The 22,633-nt window shown below is 42.3% G+C and overlaps 1 protein-coding gene across 4 annotated transcripts in view; it reads left to right on the top strand.

Annotated features, from left to right (window-relative positions):
* GLIS1 (GLIS family zinc finger 1) overlaps window positions 1-22,424 on the top strand; it is a 183,769-nt gene extending 161,345 nt beyond the window's left edge. For all 4 annotated transcript variants that reach the window (XM_088060384.1, XM_088060386.1, XM_088060385.1 and 1 more), the window contains 4 exons: window positions 346-496; window positions 13,162-13,346; window positions 18,690-18,857; window positions 21,917-22,424. In XM_088060384.1, coding sequence (XP_087916510.1) covers window positions 346-496; window positions 13,162-13,346; window positions 18,690-18,857; window positions 21,917-22,053 — 641 coding nt within the window. In that variant the 3' untranslated portion in view covers window positions 22,054-22,424. The remainder of the gene's footprint in view (window positions 1-345; window positions 497-13,161; window positions 13,347-18,689; window positions 18,858-21,916) is intronic.
* Window positions 22,425-22,633: the final 209 nt, after the last annotated feature.

The following is a 22,633-nucleotide window of genomic DNA, read 5'->3' as shown; positions in this document are numbered from 1 at the left end:
TGGTCTGTTTTGCTGTGTGAGCTCCATCCCCTGAGCTCTGCAGGTTCTCTCTCACAGCTATGGGAAAGGCAGGCTGGGAGTCCCACCAAGCCCTCATGACTGTCAGGAGGGTTCTACAGCTCTGTAGAGTCCAGGAACACCTGGAGCACCTGGGAGGGTCAGAGAGGAGACACTCACATGTCAAAGTACCATGGCACAGCTCTGAGTGCTGCTCAGGCCCAGGGGTATTCACTGACACACAGAGGCTCGGGGTCAGGTGGGGGATAGGGAAGGAGTTGGAGGCTCCACAGGTCTCACTAATGGTTCCTTGCTTATTCTGTTTTGCCAACTGCTGTGTGTTCCCAGGCATGTACAGTGGATCCAGCACCAACCACAATGGCCCCTCCCCAGCTGTGCTGCCGCCTCCTCATGACATTCCTTCAAGGCATCTTCCCCTCGACTCTGCCCTGGCCAGCCCACATCACCACCAGTCACCGCTGGAGACTGCCAGGGACGGGTACGTGTGTGATGTGAAACGTGCTGGGCCCGTGTCTGGCATGATAATGGATGATGAATTGTTTATTTTACTTTGCATGGATGCTGTTCAAAAGAAAACACTGGCCCAAACGAAGCAATTTTGTTTGTTTTAGAATCATGGAATAATTTAGTTTTCAAGGGCCCTCAGAAGGTCATGTCATCCATGCCCTGTGCAAAGCAAGGCAAACTTGGACATCATTATCAGGTTGTTCAGGGCCTTGTCCTTGTCTTTGACAAAACACAGTGGGATTTCTTTTCTTCCTAGCATGCAGTTACATTTAGATTTTTTAATTCTCGCTGGATGACTTGCTGGATGACAGGTTTGGATGAGCACAGAGAACTTCGCTCAGCTAATGTGAGAAACCTCTCAAAGGGTAAAACCTGAACTATGACTCACTGAGGAATCAGGCTGTGTTTGCCCTAGTAAGACTCTCTCAGTGTCAGAGCCATGGGCTTTCTCACTTCCTTGCTCTCTGATAAGGTTTTGTGCAATGCACCCCTCAGCAGCAGGCTGTACCAAGCCAGATCCCACTCAGGGGAGAGTGTTGAATCCCACTGATTGTGTGGATTGCACTGCTACAGCACAGATACAATTCCGTGGCTACAGGGTGTGATACTTCTAAAGCACCGTTTGCTCAAGGCTCTTGTAACATCTTCTCAACTGTAAAGAATCTCTGCAAGCCACAAAACTCTGCTCTAACCTTTTTACTCAGATTTTTTTGGTGCCTGGCCTCATGCAAATTCAACTTCATACTTACAGTTTCACTTCCCAGCACTTTGGATGGAGAAAAGACTCTGATTTGGCTTTACTGATGGGAATTTAAGATACAGGGAGATTAAAGGATTTTCTTCCCTAAAGAACATGTTGGTGTCCTTTAGCAAATATAACAATTAAATGTAGAGTTTTCCCATCCTAATCCAGTGATTGACCTTTCCCTTCTTTCATACGGGGCAAGGGAAGCCCAGAAAGATTTTAAGCAAAGGGCAGAAGGCAGAGTGTGTGTGGCATGGAAGAAGTACGATAAGGAAATTTACACTTGGGGTGATTGGAGAACGATCTGATTGAGGAAATTCAGTTAGGAGCAAATTAGTCCTTATTTTCCTAATTGGGGAAGGAATTCTGCAGCAATCTGAGCTTCTGTACCCTCTGCTCCTTCAGCTTTCTCTTCTGACCTCAGCCGGTAGCAGGCAGCAGTGTCCCCCTCCCAGGATGATGGATGGACTTATCCTGTCCTTGTCCCATAAAATGCCTGTGCCAGCCCTTCCCTGCCCTGCCCCATTCCCGACCTTGTATTTCCTGTTGGCACACTCATTCCCATGGCAGAGTCGTGGCCAGCAGGAGGCACTGGAAATTACTCCAGATAAATCGAAGTTTTCTGTAGCAGAGAAGGCAGTAGAGCAAATCAGAGGAATGGAGACAGACATTCCAAAGTGAAAGTCATCCATGAGCTGTTCTTTCCCTACAGAATGACCTGAGCCTGTTGGAGTGGGATCCCTCCCTCTGCTCCCAGTGTGCTGCTCAGCTGTTTCCTCTTGGAGGTGATTCCTAGGGGAGTTGAGGCAAAAAATCCCAACCAAGAATGAAATAAAGTAAGGATATACTCTGGGAAGGATTTAGCAGGCTGTCAGGAAGGTGGATTTGTTTCTAAGGCACTTTGTGTTCTGGTGCTGCTAATAAGAAATGAAAGCAAAGGCCTGACCATCGTGAGGGCAACAGACAAGTTTCCAGTTTGAGGGGTTGGAAGCTCCCAGATGAATTCTCATTCCTGGTGTCTCCATTCCAGAGCACAGCACTTCCAGCAGGAGCACCGTGGTCAGTGGGCTGAGCCTCTCACTCAGCTGCTGCAGACACACCAGAGTTTCCATCAGAATTGTCTCTGCCAATTCCAGCTTTAGAGCAGTGCAGATTCTTTCTTGGAGACAGCAGTGCTGATTTCTTATCTCACTGCTCATGTACCTAAGTAAAGTCTTTGCCCAAATATCCTATGACAAAATGTGTGAGTTAGATAACAGATAACCATGAGCCAAACATCAGGGAATGGAGACTGGAATGTATTTCTGAATAGTTATTTTAAAACAGGGCATCCAGTTGCATGACATAGTTACTTCGAATTTTTCAGCATCTCAAATACCATTTTCTAAACTCAAAATAATCTTCATTCAGCATTGTCATTCCCAGTCCAAGATCCTTCTGCTGTATTTAATTCTTTATTCATTTATACATTATTCATGACTGCTGAAATGCAGCCTGTACATGACATCTTAATTGCAAGTGCAGAAACTTTGTTTGAACTAATTAATAGTCCTTGAGTTTCATTTAGCACAGTTTTGTTTAAAGCACCCATCCACTCAACTGGGCAAAATCACGTAACACTCTCATGCTTGGAGCCCTGGATTCCAGGGCTGTTCCCCCTTGGCCAGCTCGGGGCAGTGCCATCCCTCCTGGAAAGGTTTGCAGTGGGAAGGGAACCCCTCCCAGTGTTCCCTCCCTGGGCACTGCTGCAGCTCTGGCACATGCAGGGTCTGCTCTGGCCTCATTTCTCGGCTGTCTCAGCATTCGGGTGTGAGCAGACACAGAGAATTCCCGCTCTGTGGATCGGGACCATGACAAGGCTGGATCACATCGTGCATGTGGCAGGAACCAAGTGATTACTATCAAGAAATCTAATTACTGAGTCATCAAATGTGCAAGATGCCAAAAATTACATGAGGCAGAGTACAAATAGTCTACTCAAATTTGACATGAGACTCAGAATTTGATTTAAAGGCTTTTTCTTCTTTTTTTTTAGCAAAAAAGCCCTGTGTTACACTGTCTTTTGCCAAAGTCAATACCAAGTGCAGGAGTCAATTTTCCCAAATGGTTTGCTGAGACATTTAAATAGTTTGACAAAATTATCTAATTCACTTGAAAATGTTCTAACAAAATCTGACCTCATTACCAAATGTATTTATACTGGCTTTATTCAATATGGAGCACATTTTTTCAAATTCTGGAATGAAGTGTATGCTACACTTAAAAAATCTACTTATATTGATATTAATTTAGGTAAAAGCGGTTGGCTGAGAAATACTTCGGCATGCAGAAAGTGGGCTTGGCATGATCCAGGTTAAAATGTATATTTATTTTTTATTTCAGGTAGCAAGGGTTTATTTTAGCATTTCTTGTAGCATTTGCCATCTATAATGTCTAACTGGGTTTCATTTTGCCCATTGCAAAAATAGCCTATTTTGATTTGTAGCAGAGTGTGGACAGAGAAAACAGCTTTTAGTATTAAATCTTGGGTGAATGTTGCACTTGGCTTCCTTTCTACTATTTTTTTAGCTGTTATTATCTAAGTCATCTAAAAATGTACTTAGTTTCATTTGTAGACTATCTCTGTAAATTGCAATTTAGAATATTCAGTGTGATAAATTATCAGCTTTAATGAAACTGATCTGACTGAAGTTAAGTGAGTTTGAGTGGTGGCACCAAGTTTGGGATTTGCACCAATTTAGTGCAATGGCCCAACAAGGTCACTTTGTAGGACCTGAACATGATCCCTGTGTGTGTGACTGAGGCTCTCTGTCGCTTGTGCTGCTGTGACAAACAGTGCTTCTGTTCCCAGCAGGAGCTGGGGCACTGACAAATAATGGCTTGATTGGGAGGGTGATGTGTCTCCAAGGGAAAGGAAAGTGAAACCATTTTTTAATATTCCTGTGGTAATTTAGGTCATTTCTGCTCTGTAAACACACCAGTAAATGAAGAAGTAGTGGGATTAAGGCATCTGTGATGTGCAGAGGTGGTGATTAATGAGGACTCTGAGCCAAATCTGGTGAGCCTTTAATATAAAGGATTAGCTCTAAGCAAGGTGAGAGGGAAGGGCTCACACAACTCCCTTTGCCTGGACTTCTCCCCAGCCAACTGCAGCCAGCTCAAACCAGGGGCCAGACCCCCCTGAAGTGACACTGACCCCCCCAGAAAATCATAAGAAATGAGATTTAAGAACTATCAAGTGAAAAGAGACATTTTAATCAGGGCGCTTAAACATCAGAGTTTTTGTTTGCTTGCTTCTTAGCACCTGTTATTTCAAATATCACAGGAATACTTCAGTGTAAAGAGTTCTCTGTTAAAAACTTAGTCCTTCACTTCTTTTTACATCAAGTAACATGAGGTACAGAGCCTCCCTTCTGCTCAACCAGGGTACACCAGATTTGAAATCCCTGACATTTTTAAACTTGAAACTAAACACACAGGGTAAAATCTTGTCAGTTATATGGGGTAGATCTTTCCTGTGCTGTCTCTTTGAGCTGCCAGGATCCAGGCCAGGTAGGAAAACACATTTGTGCTCCTAATTCTCATTACTTTAGGAGACAATTAGGTGTCTTAGCCATGTCTGATTCTTATTAATCTTGTTTATTGATTAATCTTTTCATTTAAGTTTGTGAGCTCATATAATTCAGTGGACTAGGAACTGACACGCTATTAGGATCTTTGTAGGAAAGAAACTTTAACTCTCTAGAAGTGCTTTGGAGAACTAAATACCTGCACAGACTTTCTGACAGACCAAGGAGATCCATCCCTCATTCTCTGTGGATGCCAGTGGAGAATACTCTTCATTTACAACAGAATACACAAGTCAGTGGTTTAGTCTTCCCTTCAAAAGCACTAAAACCAGTAACAAGAAACAGATATCTCTGACAGCTGAAAACATTTTCAATGGAGGAAGCCAAGAACCCTTCATAATTTATCTCAGTGTTATGGATTTGAGCACGCAAAAGGGGCATCAGTACATCTGTCCAGAAAGAACAATGTACAGGTGCGGCACTGAGCCCCACGAAACAAAGAAAATCAGTAATTAAAAGCATCTGCTTTCAAATCCCAAGTCATTTATCTCGTTGTAGAAAATGTGATCAGAATTCATTCATAATCATGTCCAGATAGGCTTATACAGGTTCCCCCCCCCCCCCCCTTAAAGCAAAATTAGCATTAGCATAGGCTTACTTCAACAGTTACATGCCTAAGGATAACCTGGTGCTGGATCCTGGGGTAAATATCGTTTGTCCATCAGCTGAAATAGGTGGGTAAATGTTTCATTTGAGTTTCTGAGAGGGCTGGACTGACACTCAGGATCCTGAGAGCCTCTACCAGAGCCTCTCAAAGTAAGGGCCGTGGTGCCTGCCCAGAGGAGACACTGTAAGGAAATGTGAGTGAGAAATCAGAGAGTTACAGGAGAAGGTGGGAGGTTAAAGGAGATGGTCAGAGTAACTCAGAAAACATTTAAGATGGATTCAGCCAGAGCTCTGCATTACATTAATGATTTTAGCCATTACTGGATTTATCTGTAGTTAAATTTGCACTTAACATTTGTACAGCTGTTTTTTTCTCTTTTTTCCCAAATTTTGTTTTGTTTTTTAAGCAAAACCACTGCAGTTTGATGCGAACCATATACACCAAAGACAGGAGTTTATAATGGTGTAACAAATAATGAAGCTGTTTTCACATCTCCCACTATGGTGTAGTGTGTTGTGTCCTACCTGGCAAAGCTGAAGACAGCAGACATCAGTACCTGTACAGAACCCACCTGGAAGCATCTTGCTGCCTGTTAGCCAGAGAATAATGACCTTGAATGACTGAAATAAGATAGATCAGTCAAGCATGCAGCACATGCCAGATAATCTGGAGTAGACAGACTCTGTGTTTGATTACATGTTTTTGTAATTGACTTCCTGTCAATCACTTGAACCTAAGGCACTGCTCTTTATTTAAATAAGTTTTGATATTTCTTTGACCATATTAATAAGGCTTTTATTTCATGCCAAAAGATCTTTTTTTGCTAGATTGTAAGCAAGAATAATTTTTCAAATCTCCCTCATGCATGTCATGTAGTGACTTCCACTGTAGCGATTCATCAGTTTCATTTCAGAGGTTATTAAACAAACCCTTATAAATACAAACATCATTTGGAGTGGCACAGTTCCTATGATGATCCCTATGAGGAACTGCTCTGCGGAAATTGCACATCTCAGGTCAGAACAATTGGAGATACTCATTTGACACAGAGTAAGTGTGTTTGTGTGTTTTGTGAGCTTGTGTAGATGATGAAATGCATGACAAACACTGAGTTATGTTCTGTGCCCCACTCAGACTTGCACGTGTTTGCTAGAGCAGACAGGGAGTATTTCAGGATTTCAGGAAGCCCCTCTGGGCCCAAGAGCAGGCCCACACAGAAAACCCCTGAGTGTACCAGGAGAGGACTCTAAGGGCTCCTTTATGATTCTGAACATGAAATTGCTTTCTTCTCACTGTTACTGGTATCACTAGGAATACTCTGAAGCAACTCAATGACCTGTGTCTCTCCAGTCACATGAAAGTTCCTGTGAATAATGTTCTCCATAATATGGAGAATATTTATGAAGCCCCGCTTACTCCTTAGAGCTGAGCAGCTCCTGCACTTGTGGACTTGGCTCAGAGTGTGAGTGAAGGTGCAGAACTGTCAGCATTTTGAGTGAAAATCAGTGTTTTGTATTTGTCTAAAAGCCAGAAAAAGGCAGCCACTGCCTTGGCACTACTTTCAGGATGTCACACACAGGTGTGTCACAGGCTGCAGCTGCAGCAGAGCAGCTGAGCCTCTGGCCATGCTGGTGGGAAAACCAGAGGCAGGGTATTGTACCTTGCAGTACCTTGTTGTACCTTGGAGTCACAGCCCCAGGACTTGGGTGCTTATTGTTTCTAGGAAAAGGTAAGAAATGCAATGATGCCCAGCAAGGTGATCTGTGGTGAAGGATTTATTATATATCGGGGAGGGGGGAGGGGGTAAGGAGAAAGGAAGAAAGAGGGAGAGAAGGAAAAGATTCCTTGCATTCCAGAAACATAGCCAGAGGCACCTGGCAGTGATTAGTGCAAAGGTTCACCAAACTTCAGATAGAGTCTGTCTTACAAAAAAGTCCAAAAGAGTGAACGGTGTAACTGTTTCCTGAGCATGTGCTGACAGAAATTCCCGTAGGGCAAGACCCAGAACAGAAACACGTGGCCAGAGATTGGGCTCTATCCAGAGACCTGATTAGCAGAGCTTTACACATAATTTTTAATATTATGGGAAGAGATGAAAATCCGTGTTAACTTTTTTTTCCATTAAAAAAAATAATCTCCTGGTCCTGGAACTGAATTGGACTTTCTCACAATATCAGTGACTATAATGCTTGGGGGAGAGATTTTATGAATGAACTGGTTGGTTTTATGGGAGAACCTCATCTCATGGAAACTCTCAGTTCCTGTAAGTGGCTACAGTGCTGCACTTCAGATAAAATGTGGGGCTGCTTTGGTTTGTGCTTCTTACTCTGGTGTTTTACTTGCTGTTTTTCTTCATGTTAATCTGAGTTAAAACATGATTCTCAAAAGTCACAATTTTTCTATCTGGCAGTACTGCTGTACATGGAACTGTTACAGAATAGTCTTGTAACCCAAAATATACAAAAAATTATTTGACATAAAGGACAGATGTTTTTCAGCCTGGTTTTGGTCCTGTTTCCACTGAACTCAATGGGATATGGGTTGAGGTTCTTTGTCTAGCTGAGGAATCTGCCAATCAAGCCATCACACCATTAAAAAAACAACAAACCCAGACAGTTTTCATATTGGAAACATCCCTGTCTTACATATTTCCATTTGCACTTACACTTCATTCCTATTTATAATTAAAAATCTTAGTTTGAATTTATTTTTATTATTTTTCAATTTTCTGTTCCACTCAGTATTTACTAAGTATACTGTATGTAGTTTTTGTCAAGTTCTAGCCAAGCTCTCTCATCTTGAAAGGAGCTTTATAATTTCTTATTCTGTTAATTTGTCCTGGAACTGGTATTGAACAAAGACTAAAACAGAGGGCAAATCTATTTCTTCCTTAGACTAAGCACTGTGGATATATAGAAGACACCTATCCAGACATTGTGATGGAAATCTCACAAGAATACATGTCCATCTGTATTTTTTATTTTATTTTTCGGTTCTTTATGTTGCACTGATATTGGAACAGGACATTTGGTGTGCACTGGGAGAATACAGAGATCCTTAAACACCCCTGCCTGCTTGGGGAGGCTGAGTGTGCAGACAGTATAAATAATTATAAAGCAAAGTCATAGTACTTGTAGCTTTTCGGTGTGTTTTCTGTAGGTCACTGATAGCTCATGGCATACAGGGGTAGTTCCCTAAACACAGGCCTTACTTAAAATTTAATATAAACTTCCACCACCCAAAATATATTGTTAAAGCATGATCACAAGAAAGTTTATATAAAAAGTTTTACTGGGATTTGTTTGAGATTCCTAAGGGGTGCACTTGGAAAGGGAGAGGACGATCAATTTTTTCTATATTTTGACTTTAAATTTTCTCTTTTAAAAAGGCCTTCTGTTAGGACCAAGATTTCTGAGCATTCCCATTGATGTGAGTGACAAATGCTTTCCAGTAGAACTGAGGAACTGGTTTGTTGTCCATGACTGACACTTGGTTTCATGATTTTTGTGGGTAGAATCCTACTTGACTGCTGGAGTTCCTGTGGGAAGGGCTGTGGATCCGGGCATTTTCAGGCAGTGTTGGTGCAGAAATGTGCACAGTGCCACAGATAAGGTGGTTACTCACTTAGGCTCAGTTATTCCCAAAGTTTCCTTTTGGTTGTGTGTATGAATCACGTAAGATTTTTCTGAGTAGTCCTTTTCCTTGATTGCCTGCTGATGCCTCCTCAGAGGAAACGTTGGCCCTGCAATCCCACCTGAAATCCCGGCTCCCTCAGACAGGAATTCCATCTCCAGACCATCCTCCAGTGGTGCTTCAGGGGGAACTGGAAAAGGCCCCCAGTACAGTCACCCTGAGCTGTGTGGTGAGTGAAGAGAGCAGAATTCCTCTTTGCCTCCATGGGTGATCACTTTACATCCTGAAGCACAAGATATGATTACCCCTCACTTAGCATGGAAATGTTGGTTTTGGCCATTAAATTATTCAGTCCCTTCATAAAAAAATAGGTATTTTGTTTGACTCTTTGGCTCCTGTGGCTGTGAATGGCACAGGCCAGGGCATGCTGTGTGAGCAAAATGTTCCTTTTGTTTCCAGCCAGCTCCTTCTCTCCATGGTACATGTCCTGTTGCTCCTCTGTCTTGGACATGGTGGAGAGGAGGCTCCCACATCACACCCTTGTATGGCCCTCAACAGAAATATTCCAAAGAGCCAGGAGCCCTCAAATGTAATGAATTGAGGAAGGATACGGATTTTTTTTCATGCCTGTGCAAGTATTTATATCTTTATATATATAACTATATATAGGCACAGATATATATTAAAAGGCCCCAAAGGACCTGCAAATTTACTGAATTATGCAAGTTGCAATTAAGGTAAAATATATGGTACATATTTATTATTACTATCCAAACCAAAGCAAACTGTGGGTTGTAGTACAGTATTAACAGGAAATGTGCAGGCTATTAGTTATTGAAACACACGTGCCTGAGCTCCTGCCTGGGAATTTTAGTGTATCCAGCTGAGTTCCTGCTGTAAGTCTTTCAGTGTTTCATCTTCCACACAGAAGGCATCACCTTTTAGGCTCTAATGCATTATTTGTTTAATTTGTATCAAGAATGATCCCTCCTCTTTTAACAACCTGAGTATCACAGCAACCTAATTAGTATGCAGATATTCAGGAGAGAATTAAAAACACAGCACTGGAGAGTGGACAGCTTCGCTGATGAAAATCTTCCCTTGAGCGTGCCAGAGCACATTCACACGTGCACACACACACACACACACACACACACACACACGGTAATACTTTAGGGACCAGCTTGAGCTGTAGGGATTGTGAGGAATATTTTAAGGACACAGATCCCCATGTTGACCACTTGTGCTAGCATAGCCAGATTTTTCTGCTGAGCAAAGTTCTTTCCTAGCTGAAAACTCTGCCTTAACTTCCAGGAAACATATTAAATTCCTTGCTGGGAGAGCCTGAGCAGAACACAGCAGGTTTTTATGGTGAACTGCTCAACTCTGTGAAACTCTCTCGATGCTGAGGAGGCAGTGATGCTCAAGTGTTACCCGGAGCTGTCAGGGTTTCGGCTCAGGTTCCTGCTCCTAGGATACAGCTGCCCACAGGCAGCAATGTTTGCTGAGCTCCAGCACCGGGGCAGCCGTGGCCGGCAGGAGCAGCGAGCTGGCAGCTCCGCACGCTGCTCAGCATTCCCAGCTGGAGCAGGGCCCGCGCCCCTCCGGCCTTGCAGGGGACCTCACCACCCTTAAAGACTCATCTCAAATGTTTCGAGGCTCAAATCCTGTCGAGCTCACACACAGGAAAAACAGGAATGCAAGAGTGTGAGTGAGGACAAGCGCTGCTTTAAAAATAACAATAACAACTTAAATTCTTCTCCCATGGTTCAGATTTAAGTAGCCTCTGGGAGTAGTTAAACTGGGTAGGGAAGCTGGGATTTTTAGTATTCCCACAGCTGGATACCTAAGCGTACCATTTTTGTTCGGCAAGCAGCATGATTGCATAGAATTTAGAAGCACGATGGCCCATCCTGACAAAGCGCTCGGAGCAGCCCGGCAGGTCTCCGTGGGGTGCTGCGTTTCCCAGCAGTAGCCAGGACAGGACATTCCAAGAGCAGGCAGAGGAAACCCAACACAGGCATTTGCAGAGGACTCGCTCCCCAGAAGCATTTCCCTCCCCTATTCAGAGTGGTTTCTGGCTCATCCCGGCATTGGAGTTTTTAGTACGTCTTTTGTTTCTCTTTTAAATGTGTGTGTGGTCATTACCCATATAAATGTCACTATCATGACTTCTTTTAGCTATTATCTTTCCAACGAAAACAACTGCAATCTTTTGAGTCTCAGCTAGAAGCGTTTCCAGGCGCTGCTGGCGCGTGTAGGACGGTGTCTGTGTCGCCGTGTTGCGGAGGAGGGCCCGGGCAGTGCCTCAGCCCCGGCAGAGCGGCCCGAGCTCCCGTGAGGGCCCGGCGGGCCTGGCCGGGGCTCTGCGGAGCCGGGCCCGCACAGCGCTCGCAGGGAATGCGGTCCCCGAGCTCCCCGAGCCCCGCCGCGGCCGCGCTGAGCCCTTTGAGGGAAAACTCCGGCCCCAGGGGAGCTGCCCCTGGCGTTTGGCTGCTGCTGCTGCGCAAATAAATCGGTGTTTTCCCTGCATCTGCCCCTCAGCAGCCCGGGCTGCAGAGAGAGTTCGGTCCCTGACCTGAGCAGAGCACAGGTGGCCCCGGCACCCCCAGGTCCCCTTTTGGCACCTCTGCAGTCCCAGGCCTTTTCCATACCAGAACAAATAGGATATTTTTCTCCTTACGTGTTGGCTCCTTTAATTCGACAGTAGCCCTGTTTCTTTTACATATCACTGATCAGCACTTACTGCAGGGGGTATCTTACTCGCAAAAAAAAAATTGTTTTCCAGTTCTTGCTATTTGACTTGAAATGATCCTTGCCTTCACCCATTTAACAGCGCTAGTTTAATTCCTCAGTTTAGTTTGGGGAGATTCAGTCTTTGTGGTTTGTATTACAAGTCTTGCTTACTTGTTCTGGGAGATGGAATTTTTTGAGCATAGGATGGGCTTGGATTGGTTGATTTAAACCCCTTCTAATATTGAGAGCCTCACTGTGACAGCTTTTGGCAGCATTCCTGTGCCTCTCATGTTAAATTTGGTTAAGCTGTTGTCACCATTTATTCACAGTTCCCCTCTGTTTACCTCCTGCATGTTCCCATGTAGTGCTTAGCCCTCACTGGAGCACAGCCTCACTCCCAAGGTCAGTCCAACTGCTCTAAGAAGCCATCGTGTGAAATGATGGTTTATGGTGTTTGAACAGCTTGTAGGGGTAGAGGAAGAAACCAATGAGAGATTTAAGTTTTTATTTAGTTCATTTTCATCTGCCTCCAACCGTTTGTGCTCAGTATTTTTTCCCAGCTTGGTGATACCTATTACAACCTGCAGAGGTTGTTTTATTTTTCTTCCTCGGGTTCTGTAGCTGGGAAGTTTCCGCAGGGTGTCTCTCTGACTTTGAGGTGGATTTTGCAGCATCTGAAGGTTTTGGTGCTGCTCAAAGAGGTCCTTCTTAGGTTTAGCAAAAGCTCCAGAGGCAGCAGAGAGTCTATTGAGAGCTCTCCATGTGCTGTTTGACAGGGCACCACAGGGCTGGAGGGCACAGGGCCCCTTGTCACAGGGTACGAGATCCACTCTGCTCATCTGCAGGGTGAAACTAACGCTTTTCTTTGTCTTGGCTGTAGCTTGACCCTGTTAAGCTGTGAAGGCACTTAAACAATTTACTTGCGTTTCCTCATTCTAGCTACATTTTCCACTTCTGTTTCTGGACATGTATCTCAGCTGATAAAATTCTAAATTAAACTGAGCTGTGTTTAAGTTGCTCTCTGAGGAGTGGTGTCATTTTGATCCTGTCATTACAGTGAGTGCAGGAAGTCAGTGTAAAGGAGCAGAATTCCTTGGATAACTCTCTTGCCTCCGAGCAAATATCTGAAGGTAGCACTGCATTGTTGTCCTTTTTTTCAATATAATTTGTACCTTCTAAACAGACTTCTCTGTAGTTTGACCATTATGGAAATAGTTCATTCAAGTATTTCATTTTGCCATATTATGATGTGATATGTGATGTTTTTCTGTATTTTCTTTTTCTAGGCTTGCTCCCAACATAATCTCTCCACTTGTCAGCCCCCTGAAAGCTTTAGTTCCACCTTCCCTCTTGCAGAAACATGGCTCTCCATCATCCCACAGCCAGTCACCCAACGGGCAGCAGTTTTCTGGGATACCAAATACACCGTACACCCCATTTCCCAACCAGTCTGTACAGCAGGGATCTCAAGGTAACTCTTCTCTCGTCTTGTTTCTTGCAACTTTTCTAATTTCTAGCTGGAGAGAAGGAATTTATTTTGCTTTTTCATATTTGGCTAATACTGTCAGCATTTCAGTGGGAACTCCGCTTTTTAAACTGGATTGATGTACATACAGATGGAAATTTTCAGACAGGTCCATGCTGTTATATGTCATCATAATGGGGAAAGCTGTCCCAACAGCAGATTTATTGCATTTATTCAGGTCCTTCAGTAGAAGGCTGCTGGTCATCCAGCCTGGAGAGTGACCCTGCAAGAGCCATCCAGTCCCAAAATCCATGAGGCACACCTTGGCAGTGTCCTGCTCAGTCCACTCATAGTGATGCACAAGACATGGAATTAGACAAAGAAAACAAACTTTTTTTTCATTTATTATTTGGAAGCTTAGCTTGTTTCACATTATATAGTAACATGTAAATGCACTCTGTACAACTGTAGAGTGCCTGTGGGGTTTGAGGACAGGAATGGAAGCAGTAAGCAGCTGTCCCACAGCTTAATTTAAAACATTTTTTGTTCTGAATTACTCAGCCTTTTTAATTGTGAGCTTACATACCTATTCTGGAGTTCTGCTGTGGGAACTAATTAATGTTCCTGAAATTTTTGAGGCACAAATTAGCAAGATATTATTATCATCACAGATTCTTCCACTAACAGGAGCTTGCATATTTCAGAAATCTGTTATGCAGTCCAGATGGAGAGCTGCTAAAATTTGGTAAATATTCCCAATAAAGAAGTGTGCAGGACATCTGTCTGCTTGCAAGAGCCTGAGCACAAACCCATGAGCAGCTCCCAGCTGGGATGGGGTTGGGTATCCCAACAGTTCCCTCTGCCCCTCATTCTCAGAGCAGTGTTTTTGTTCTTTGGTTGGACAGGCTTAGGCTGAAAAGTTAAAGTGTATTATATTTAATGATTTGTGCTGAAGGGAAAACTAACTCAACCTGATGCTCAACAGATTATTCAATTTAAAAAGATTAACTCTGTAAGGGAGAAGTGGCAGATTTATGATAGCATATAATGATATATGATTATGTTGCTATAATGAGCTAAATAACTACAAGCCACAAGAGGAAAGTTTAGCAGCTCATTACTATGGCAGAAACAAATGCATAGACAGAACAAGTTTTGAACCACTTAAATAAATTGATTTTATTCCTTAAGAAAACCACATTTCCTTTTGAATGAATTGTTGCTTTCTAAGTGTTATGTCATGTGGTTTTGCAAAAGCAATAATTTTCCACTTTGGCCAAATGTTGAAGTATTATTATAAATTAATTATGGAAATGGTCATTCCAAAATCAGTTTTGATTAGCAGCCTTTGAAACCAATTATCTGTAAACTGTACTTAACTGTACCTGCTCTACTTTTTCTTTCTTTTTTTTGCCTCTCAGTTCATTAAGAGCACATTTTTCTAATGGAATCTGTAATAAACTGGGTGTCTTGAATTTTTGCCAAAAAAAGGTACACCACATAAACCTAGTGTAGAACCAGGCATATGTACAGAAGCACATAAACAGTGTGGATGTGGAATTTTTAGGAGATGGCAGCTTCGTCAGGCTGGTAGCAAAAATATTGATAATGAAAGAACAAGCTGACATTATTTATATGTTTTAACCTAGCTGTAGTAAGATCACATGGAAATCATTACATGCTGAAAGAATTTGGCAGGCAATGGAATCCTGTAGTTGTTTATACCTGACATGATTTCTTGTCAGAAATTTTATGGAATTTGAAAAGCTGAGATTTATTTGCAAATACATGTAAATGACATGACATAACAAGATGGCATTTAATAGGCATATTCCAATTATTTGCTCATTACATCATTCGTTTTAAAGCTGCTTGACATTTTCTAGGCTGTGCCTTAGAGAAGCAGAGGCAGCCAGTGCACTGTGTGAAGTGGCTAAGTGCAACTTTTCTGCCACAAATTATTTCAAAGCAAAATTTTAACTAAATGTTATGTTTGGAACTCAGTTTATTCCTTTATGAACTGTTATATTTCTACATCTACTGTACATAAAACATTTAACAGTGATCATTTAAACTGACAGGGAATTTAGTAAATTCTTCACTTGAAAATAACCTCAGAAAATTCTTGCTTTAAATCAAAACTGAGGGAAAACCTGAAATCCATGTGGAAAAAAAATATTGGTGAAACACTTATTGCCAAGTTGGTACTACAGATTTTCACTCTAGAAGGAGCAGGGGTGTCTGCACTGGACCAGTCTTCTTGGTTACTTCGTATTTTAACCCCTGGAGTGTTTTTTAAGAACTTGTAAAAAATGCTTCCTGTTTAGTTTACTCTAATCAACCACATGTGGTTGTTAATTGAATGCTTGGTTATGGGATTTTAATAATATTTTAATTCCCCATATTTTCTCATTTGAAGCATTTAAAGAAATTTAAAGGAATTAAAAAAATATATAAAAATAAACTACAACTAAATGCAATGAACCCAGAGGGGCCGAAATCCCATTTTTAGTGTCATGCTTTGTTCTGCCTGATTTGTGTTCCTGCTGCACACTTTCCCTTCCTCACTCCATGTTTTTTCTTTAGTTTCACACCTGCATTTATCCCACTTGTAGGCACATTAGAACAGGGAAAGTGCATTTCTCTGTATTTTCTCTGTGAAGCACTTGGCCGAAATCAGGTCCCGGTGACCTTGGCAGTGCAGTAGCACCCGGATTTTCCTACAGCCCTTTCTTCACTGGGTGGTTCCAGGAACACTTTTTCCTCTGCCTTCTCAGATTATTTCACAGTGTTGCTGAGGGATAAACACTGCAATCCAAAAGAGGATTTCATTGCTTATGGCAGTTCTTTTCCAGACTCTGATTCTGAGGCAGTTCTCTGCTTCAGGTATTTCCAGACAGTGTAACTTAAAACACTTCAAAATAACCTTTCCCCACAGGTCTTGGGAAAAACCCTGGATCTGACTAATTTCAATCCAGTTCTGTCATGCTTGGATGCTCTCTGCTTTTCTAAGCCACTGTACGAGCTCTGTAGGGCATGAAGATTTTTAATTGATGTAACAAAGGCAAGCCTGGGAGCACAAGGGAAGGACAGCACTTACAGGGACAGAGAAAATACACGTCATGCCTTCCCTAGGAGTGATGTCTATAGCAGAGATTCTGGAAAAGATTTTTTTTTCTCTAGCAATGCCTCTAAGTGCTCTCTGCAACCAGTTGCTCTTCCTTTGAAGCCAAGTGTCTCTTTTTTTCACTGCTCATCTCAAAAGGATGTATTTTTAGAAGGCTTACAGCAAGGAGTTTGTTTTGTAAACAGAAAGGATAATTACCAAAGCCAATCAATAACACACTGTACCTAAAACCACATCAAAAGAGGGCTGTGCTACCTCTCATAAGAGCTCCTTGGTTCTTTGAGCCAGACTCTCCAGGCAGTAAATAGAGGTGGCTGGCTGTTTATTCCAAGGAAGGGTATGCATCATTTAATGCTCAGCTTTACAAATTTTTGTGCTGCCTTCTCCATAGCAGCAAATACAAGCAGCCTTGGTACAGAGTGTGTAGTGTCTTTATCTAAGAGTCATCCATTAGAACTTCACTAATCATGGACATTAACAATTCAGGTATTTTTTAGTGGATCATACATTCTCAATAAATTAATCATTTAATCCTTGCAGATTCTGCCAAAGCACATATTAAAATGGGAAGCTTCAGAGCAAATCTTTTACCACTCAATGAGTTTATTGCATTTCTACTCAAGAATTACCTCACTTGGCCTTATTTATTGCCACCTTAGGAAATACGAAGTGGCCAGACCCCAAGCTTTGCCTGGTACTGTCTGTTTGGTCAGGCTTTGGTAGTAAAGGGAAAACACAGAGAAGTGTGGGAGATCTTACTGAACAGGAGAGAGCTTGCACACTGCAGGAATTGTAAGGGACACATTCACCCCATACAGCCCCAGGTGCTCTGGGGACAGGCACAGGGATTTAATTTCTGAACAAACAGACTGAAGAGTGCACAGGCAGCCCAGCAGGGCAGGTCTCTGCTGTGAATGGGGCTGAGCTGTCAGCTAGAAATTGGGAAACATGGTGGGATACACTGAGCTGCCCCGAGCTTCTGCAGGAGTTCCTGAGGAAATGTTTCAGTGTAAGACTGAGGGAAGAAAGACAACAGCTCCATATTTTTTCTGGCAATTAGAGGAAAATCCTGAAGCACATTCTTCTAGACTTGAAGACTAATTTGGTTGACTTCAGTTGCATTTAAGGGAAGGAGAATCAGAGAAGGTAGGAAAAGGGGCAGCTGATAGGAATGTACAGTTAGTTAGTGTGCAATGCACCTGGAATAAGGGAGAGCTTATTGAGGCAGGAGAAAGGAAAAGAATTAAATAAGGCCTTGGTTGGTTTAAATATTTTTGACATACTTTGAGAACATCCTTATGGGAAAAAATTTCTAGAATGTTGAAACAGCTTATAAATTGCAAAATTCCTTCCTCAGCAATTCATTTGTCCTTTACTGTTAAATATCTTCTTTTGTTGTCTACAACTCATTCACAACTTCTGATGGCAAAACCCAAACTGCTGGGTACTGATATTACAATACTTGGGGAAAAAACCCAGGGACTAAGAAATGTTTGGTATGTGAAGGACGAAAGTCAACCATGCCCCAAAAACAGAATGACTGAAGCAAGCAGAGACCATGCAGATCTATCTTAGCACTTCCCAGAAGCAGAAGAGCCTCTGGTTGAACTCAGTCTTCACCTGTCAACGATCTGGAGTCAGTCCTGCACTTCCAGGTCAATTTTACCTGCACACTGTGGCCCCCTGTGTCCAGTGAAAGGGGGTTCATTTGAATCAAGAACAGTCTGGGAAAGAAATTTGAGGGACCTGTGAAGGTGTTTTGGATAAGCAGCGCTGTCTCCAGCAGTGCACAGCACGCACTGGATGGGAAAAGACTTTATTTAACTGAAAACAAAGCAGTACTCTTCATTTAAATACTGCATTATTGTATTTAAATTAACAGTGATTCGTTACAGAGACATTCCCTTAGGTGCTGAGCATCCTGGACCTGATCCAGTGGAGGGCTTGGAACCAAGTGTGCTGTTGACAGTGTTCAGCTGATCTATTGCTTGAAATGAAGCCCATCCTTGAGATTTTTGCATGATGGGGATCACAGTCCACAGCACCTTGTGGGACCAAGTCTGATGCAACTCTTCTGTAACTGAACTTTATAGAACAAGGTGATATTTTTCCAGAGGTAAAACTGAGGAATTAACCCCCCCCAACAGTAATGAAATGCTGTGGCAGAAGTGGAAGTAGTGCCATTGCAGAAGGATTGAATTGTGTGCAATATCTGCTTTCAGGTTACCAAGGCAGCTTTCACTCCATACAAAACTGTTTCCACTATGGAGATTGCTACAGAACAATGGACCAGTCTGTCAGCAGTGATGTGCTCACAGGGGAATCCCATTGCTTCAATCCTCTGAGGCAGAATGGCTATCACATCCTCAATGCACCTTTAGCTTCAACAGGTAATTTATTCTACCTGTAAGGAATTACCCATATGATATTTGTAGCAGGAGGGGCAAAGAACACATTTTATATTCAATGTTACAACAAAAACATGTTTGTGTAAAAAAATAGCCCTGAAATTCATTTTCATCTATAAAACCCCAGAAGGAAAACATTTTTTTTCTTTAATCCTGCTGTATTTGACCGATTGACAAAGTCTCTTCCATTCTGCCTAATGCCATAGGCAACATCCCCCTTCAGGGAACTGTCAAGGCACTGCCTACATTTTTTGTGTGGTCTGCTCATCGCATATCTCAGGTGTGCTCAGGCAGGTTTTTATAATCAGGTCGAAGTTATAATGGCTACATTACTACAGTACTGCAGTATTTCAGTATTCCTTTTTTTTTCTACCTTTAAAATTCAGAATTGACAGAATTGGTGAAATCAAACAAAATGTGAGTATTGTCAGAGCAATAAAAAACAACCATTTGCTGCAATCTTTACTTATGTATTTCCAAGAAAGTTCTCTTCATGTCTGCACTCAGGAGGGCACCTCAGTTAAGAACGATAGTGAAAACATATGTTTAAGTGCTTTTTGAATTGGGGCCTGAGTCAGACCACAAAATTAGAGTTGACTTTCCTGTTTGTTTTGTATTAAAGGAGACTCTGTTCAGAGCAAGTGTGCATGCATTTGTCTGCTGTTCCATTCTGGGAAGTGTGTGCATCAGTAACCAACACAAGGGAAACATTTAAGATGAAATTTCAACTTCAACTTTGAATTCTTTAGTGTTACTCATAAGTTTGATATTAGTAAAACATAGGGGTTTTTTATGTTAACATCAAATTTCAAGCTTAGATTGACAGCCTGCAATATTTAAAGAACAGACTAAATAAACTTTCCAAAAGAAATTGTAGCAGTAAAGAATAATACTGTGGCAAGACACCAACTTCAACAACAGTTGATTTTTCTGTCTGGGCCTAAACTATCATGAAATGTTTCTGTTTAGTATTTTTGTTTTTAGAGTGGTTATTGAGGCATGCAAATACTTAAAAGGCTGAAACATAAACATGTATGAAATATATAAATCTCATCTTTTAGTGTGTAAAATAGAGCCATTCAGGTTTGCAAGATTCATCAAGGCTATGCATTAATTTTTTTCAGGCTTTTATAGCACCATTAATATTAAATGAGATCTCATCTCACAGGAATGCCAAATGTGACTGGCAAACAGCTGTTCCATGAATCACATTAACAGTCAATAAATTTTTATTTTCTGTTCAGGACTTTGGATAGTTTACTCTATCTGGAATCTAATAATGATTTCTGGGGTGTATGCTTATCTTGGGTTTTATCCATCTGTGGTTGTGTATCCACCCTGTATACAGGCTCATCAAATAGAAATTAGCATAACATAAACACTCACAAAACTTATCAAAATACTGGTCACTCCACTTGGCCCGACACAGATAAACATGCTGAGGTTGTCCTCCAGAACCTCTGGACATACACTGTGTGCCAAATTTCTGCAGACAGCAGAATCTGACCTGTAAACCACCAGTAAATTAATAAGTCATAGGAAAATGCAGAAATGTAAAGTAGAGAATTTGACCTCAAATAATAAAAACATGCCTAACAGTAAAATAGCCACAATGAAGTGGACAGGTTTTCCTGCAGCCAGGACTGGCTGTGTAGGAAGCAGGATCTGTCCCTGGCTGCTGGTGTGGTGCCACTTAGCCCTGAGGCCCCTGTGGAGTCTGGGCAGAGTTTGGCTCAGCCCCACCTGCAGAGGTGCAGGCAGGTGAAAAAGACAAGGGGAAGGCTAAAGAGAAGGAATGGCCTCATTTTTCATCAAGGCAGAGAAAAAGAGTCATTTCCCCATGGCCCCACAGACCCCTCTGTAGGGCAGAGAATGGAGCCAGGGCTGGTGCTTTCAGCACGAGGATCAGCCATCCCCAGTGGAGTCCCCACTCTGTATAAGGGCTTGACTTTCTGTGTCAGGCACAGGCATTTGCTAAGCTGCATCTTGTTCCATGTGCTCCCTCAGCTGCTGCTGCTTATTCCAGTTGTGGTAGGTGGGCTCCGGGGTCCTTGGGGGTTCAGTCCAAGGGTCAGAACATTGTGCTGAAGTTCACACAGATGCTTTATTAAAGAACCAACCCAAATCAAGGAATAAAAGAAAGCGGAATATATATAAAAGATGACACTAAGGGGGTAAACACAGCAGAGAAGTAAGGAGGAGCTGGACTGCAGTAAAATGAACATGTGCATGTGGGCCTCGACTGGCCAGTTGCCAAAGCAGGCGATAGGTGGATCATAATAGCAGATTTTCATGTCCTTTGGGTAGGCAATGTCTTTTTTTTAGACTCCCTGGCACTCCAGCTGCTGTAGCATCTGGTAGCATGGCAAACCTGCCCCTTTCCACAGGGATGTGCAGCTCAGGAGGTTTGTAATAGCTGTGGGAGTTCGGCATTATGAAAGAAGGACAGAGAAATTCTTTCCTACTTCTGTGGCTTTCTGGTAACCCGGCAAGCAGCAGCCGCTTACCCTGGTGGGCTTTGGTGGGCTGAGGTTCAGAACTCTTTCCATATGTCCTGTGAGCCTGACCTACCCCAGCCTTGCTTCCTCAGACCTGCACTATGTGGAGAGCAGTAAATGTAGGATCCAGATTTCTGGGTCTTAAGAGCAGCTGGGAGACACATGGAATATTTTTTCGAAGTGCTATTAAAAGGAAAAACACAAACCAAGAGGACTGCATCACATCTAGGGCACACTTTGGATCGTTGTCCACTCATTGTTTTGATGTCTTATTCAGAAAATGACTGTGACTCCCGAGAGAGCCATGCTCTGATACTTGTACTTCACTTGGAAATGCACAGCTTTGCACAGAAACCAATGGGAGCACCAGCTATAATGACACAAACATCCACTGAAATTTGTGCAGCTCCTGGGCAGGGCCTTGAACAGTTGTCTTTCCATTAACGCTGTCCTGTCCTGTGTGATCCCAGGCCCCAGGCTGTGCTTCCCTCCTCTTGTGCACTGTGGCACTAATTCATATCCATGCCCTTGTCACTTTTCCAGGCTATGAGGGGATTTCTGAAGCCCAGTGTGTATCTGAAGACATGGTCTCCAATGGAACAGATGAAAATGGATTCTTCCAGAACAGTGCCTTTGATCACTGCTTGAATCACATTCCTTCCATCTACACAGATACCTAAAACCAATGCTGGCCTTGTTTCCTTTATTATACCTATAACTGCATATGTAATAACAAAGGTGTTGTTCAAGTACTTTTATTTAGTCTGTATCCCTATATGTGCTCATTTAAATGAACACCTCACATTTACCAAACCATTTTATACATGAATAGTCTGTATAAGATAATATTGGAACCTGTTCCTTTGCTGTGGCACTTTGAAATTCATGCTTTAAGGAAATGAGGAGCATTTCAAGCAGCTTGTTTTGTAAGTTCTCTCAGTAAAGTGTAAATGTAAGTTATATAATGAACCTGTAAAGATGTTTTCCTTCTTGGAAAGTATGCTTCAATTTGAGAATGTTGTTCCCTTTAATCAGTTTTCATGTAACTTGTTGGATCGGTCTTCTCTTTTTTCTTTTTATTTTTTTTTTTAACTAAAAGGATTTTTTTAATCAGAGACCTCATGTATATAAAGATCTACATTTGCTCAGCTGGTTTTGTATTTTCAGTTTTACAAGAAAGCATTAAAAACTGGAAACAAGTGTACTGTCATTTCTTAACAGCATTGGGCTCCCTGATACTGCATTCTTAACATGCCTGAG

Source organism: Pseudopodoces humilis, chromosome 10 (assembly GCF_049639895.1).
Source record: "Pseudopodoces humilis isolate 2021_Gansu_Grassland_sample_001 chromosome 10, ASM4963989v1, whole genome shotgun sequence".
In the NCBI taxonomy this organism is placed as follows: Eukaryota; Metazoa; Chordata; class Aves; order Passeriformes; family Paridae; genus Pseudopodoces; species Pseudopodoces humilis.
This window is presented reverse-complemented; position numbering and strand designations above follow the sequence as displayed.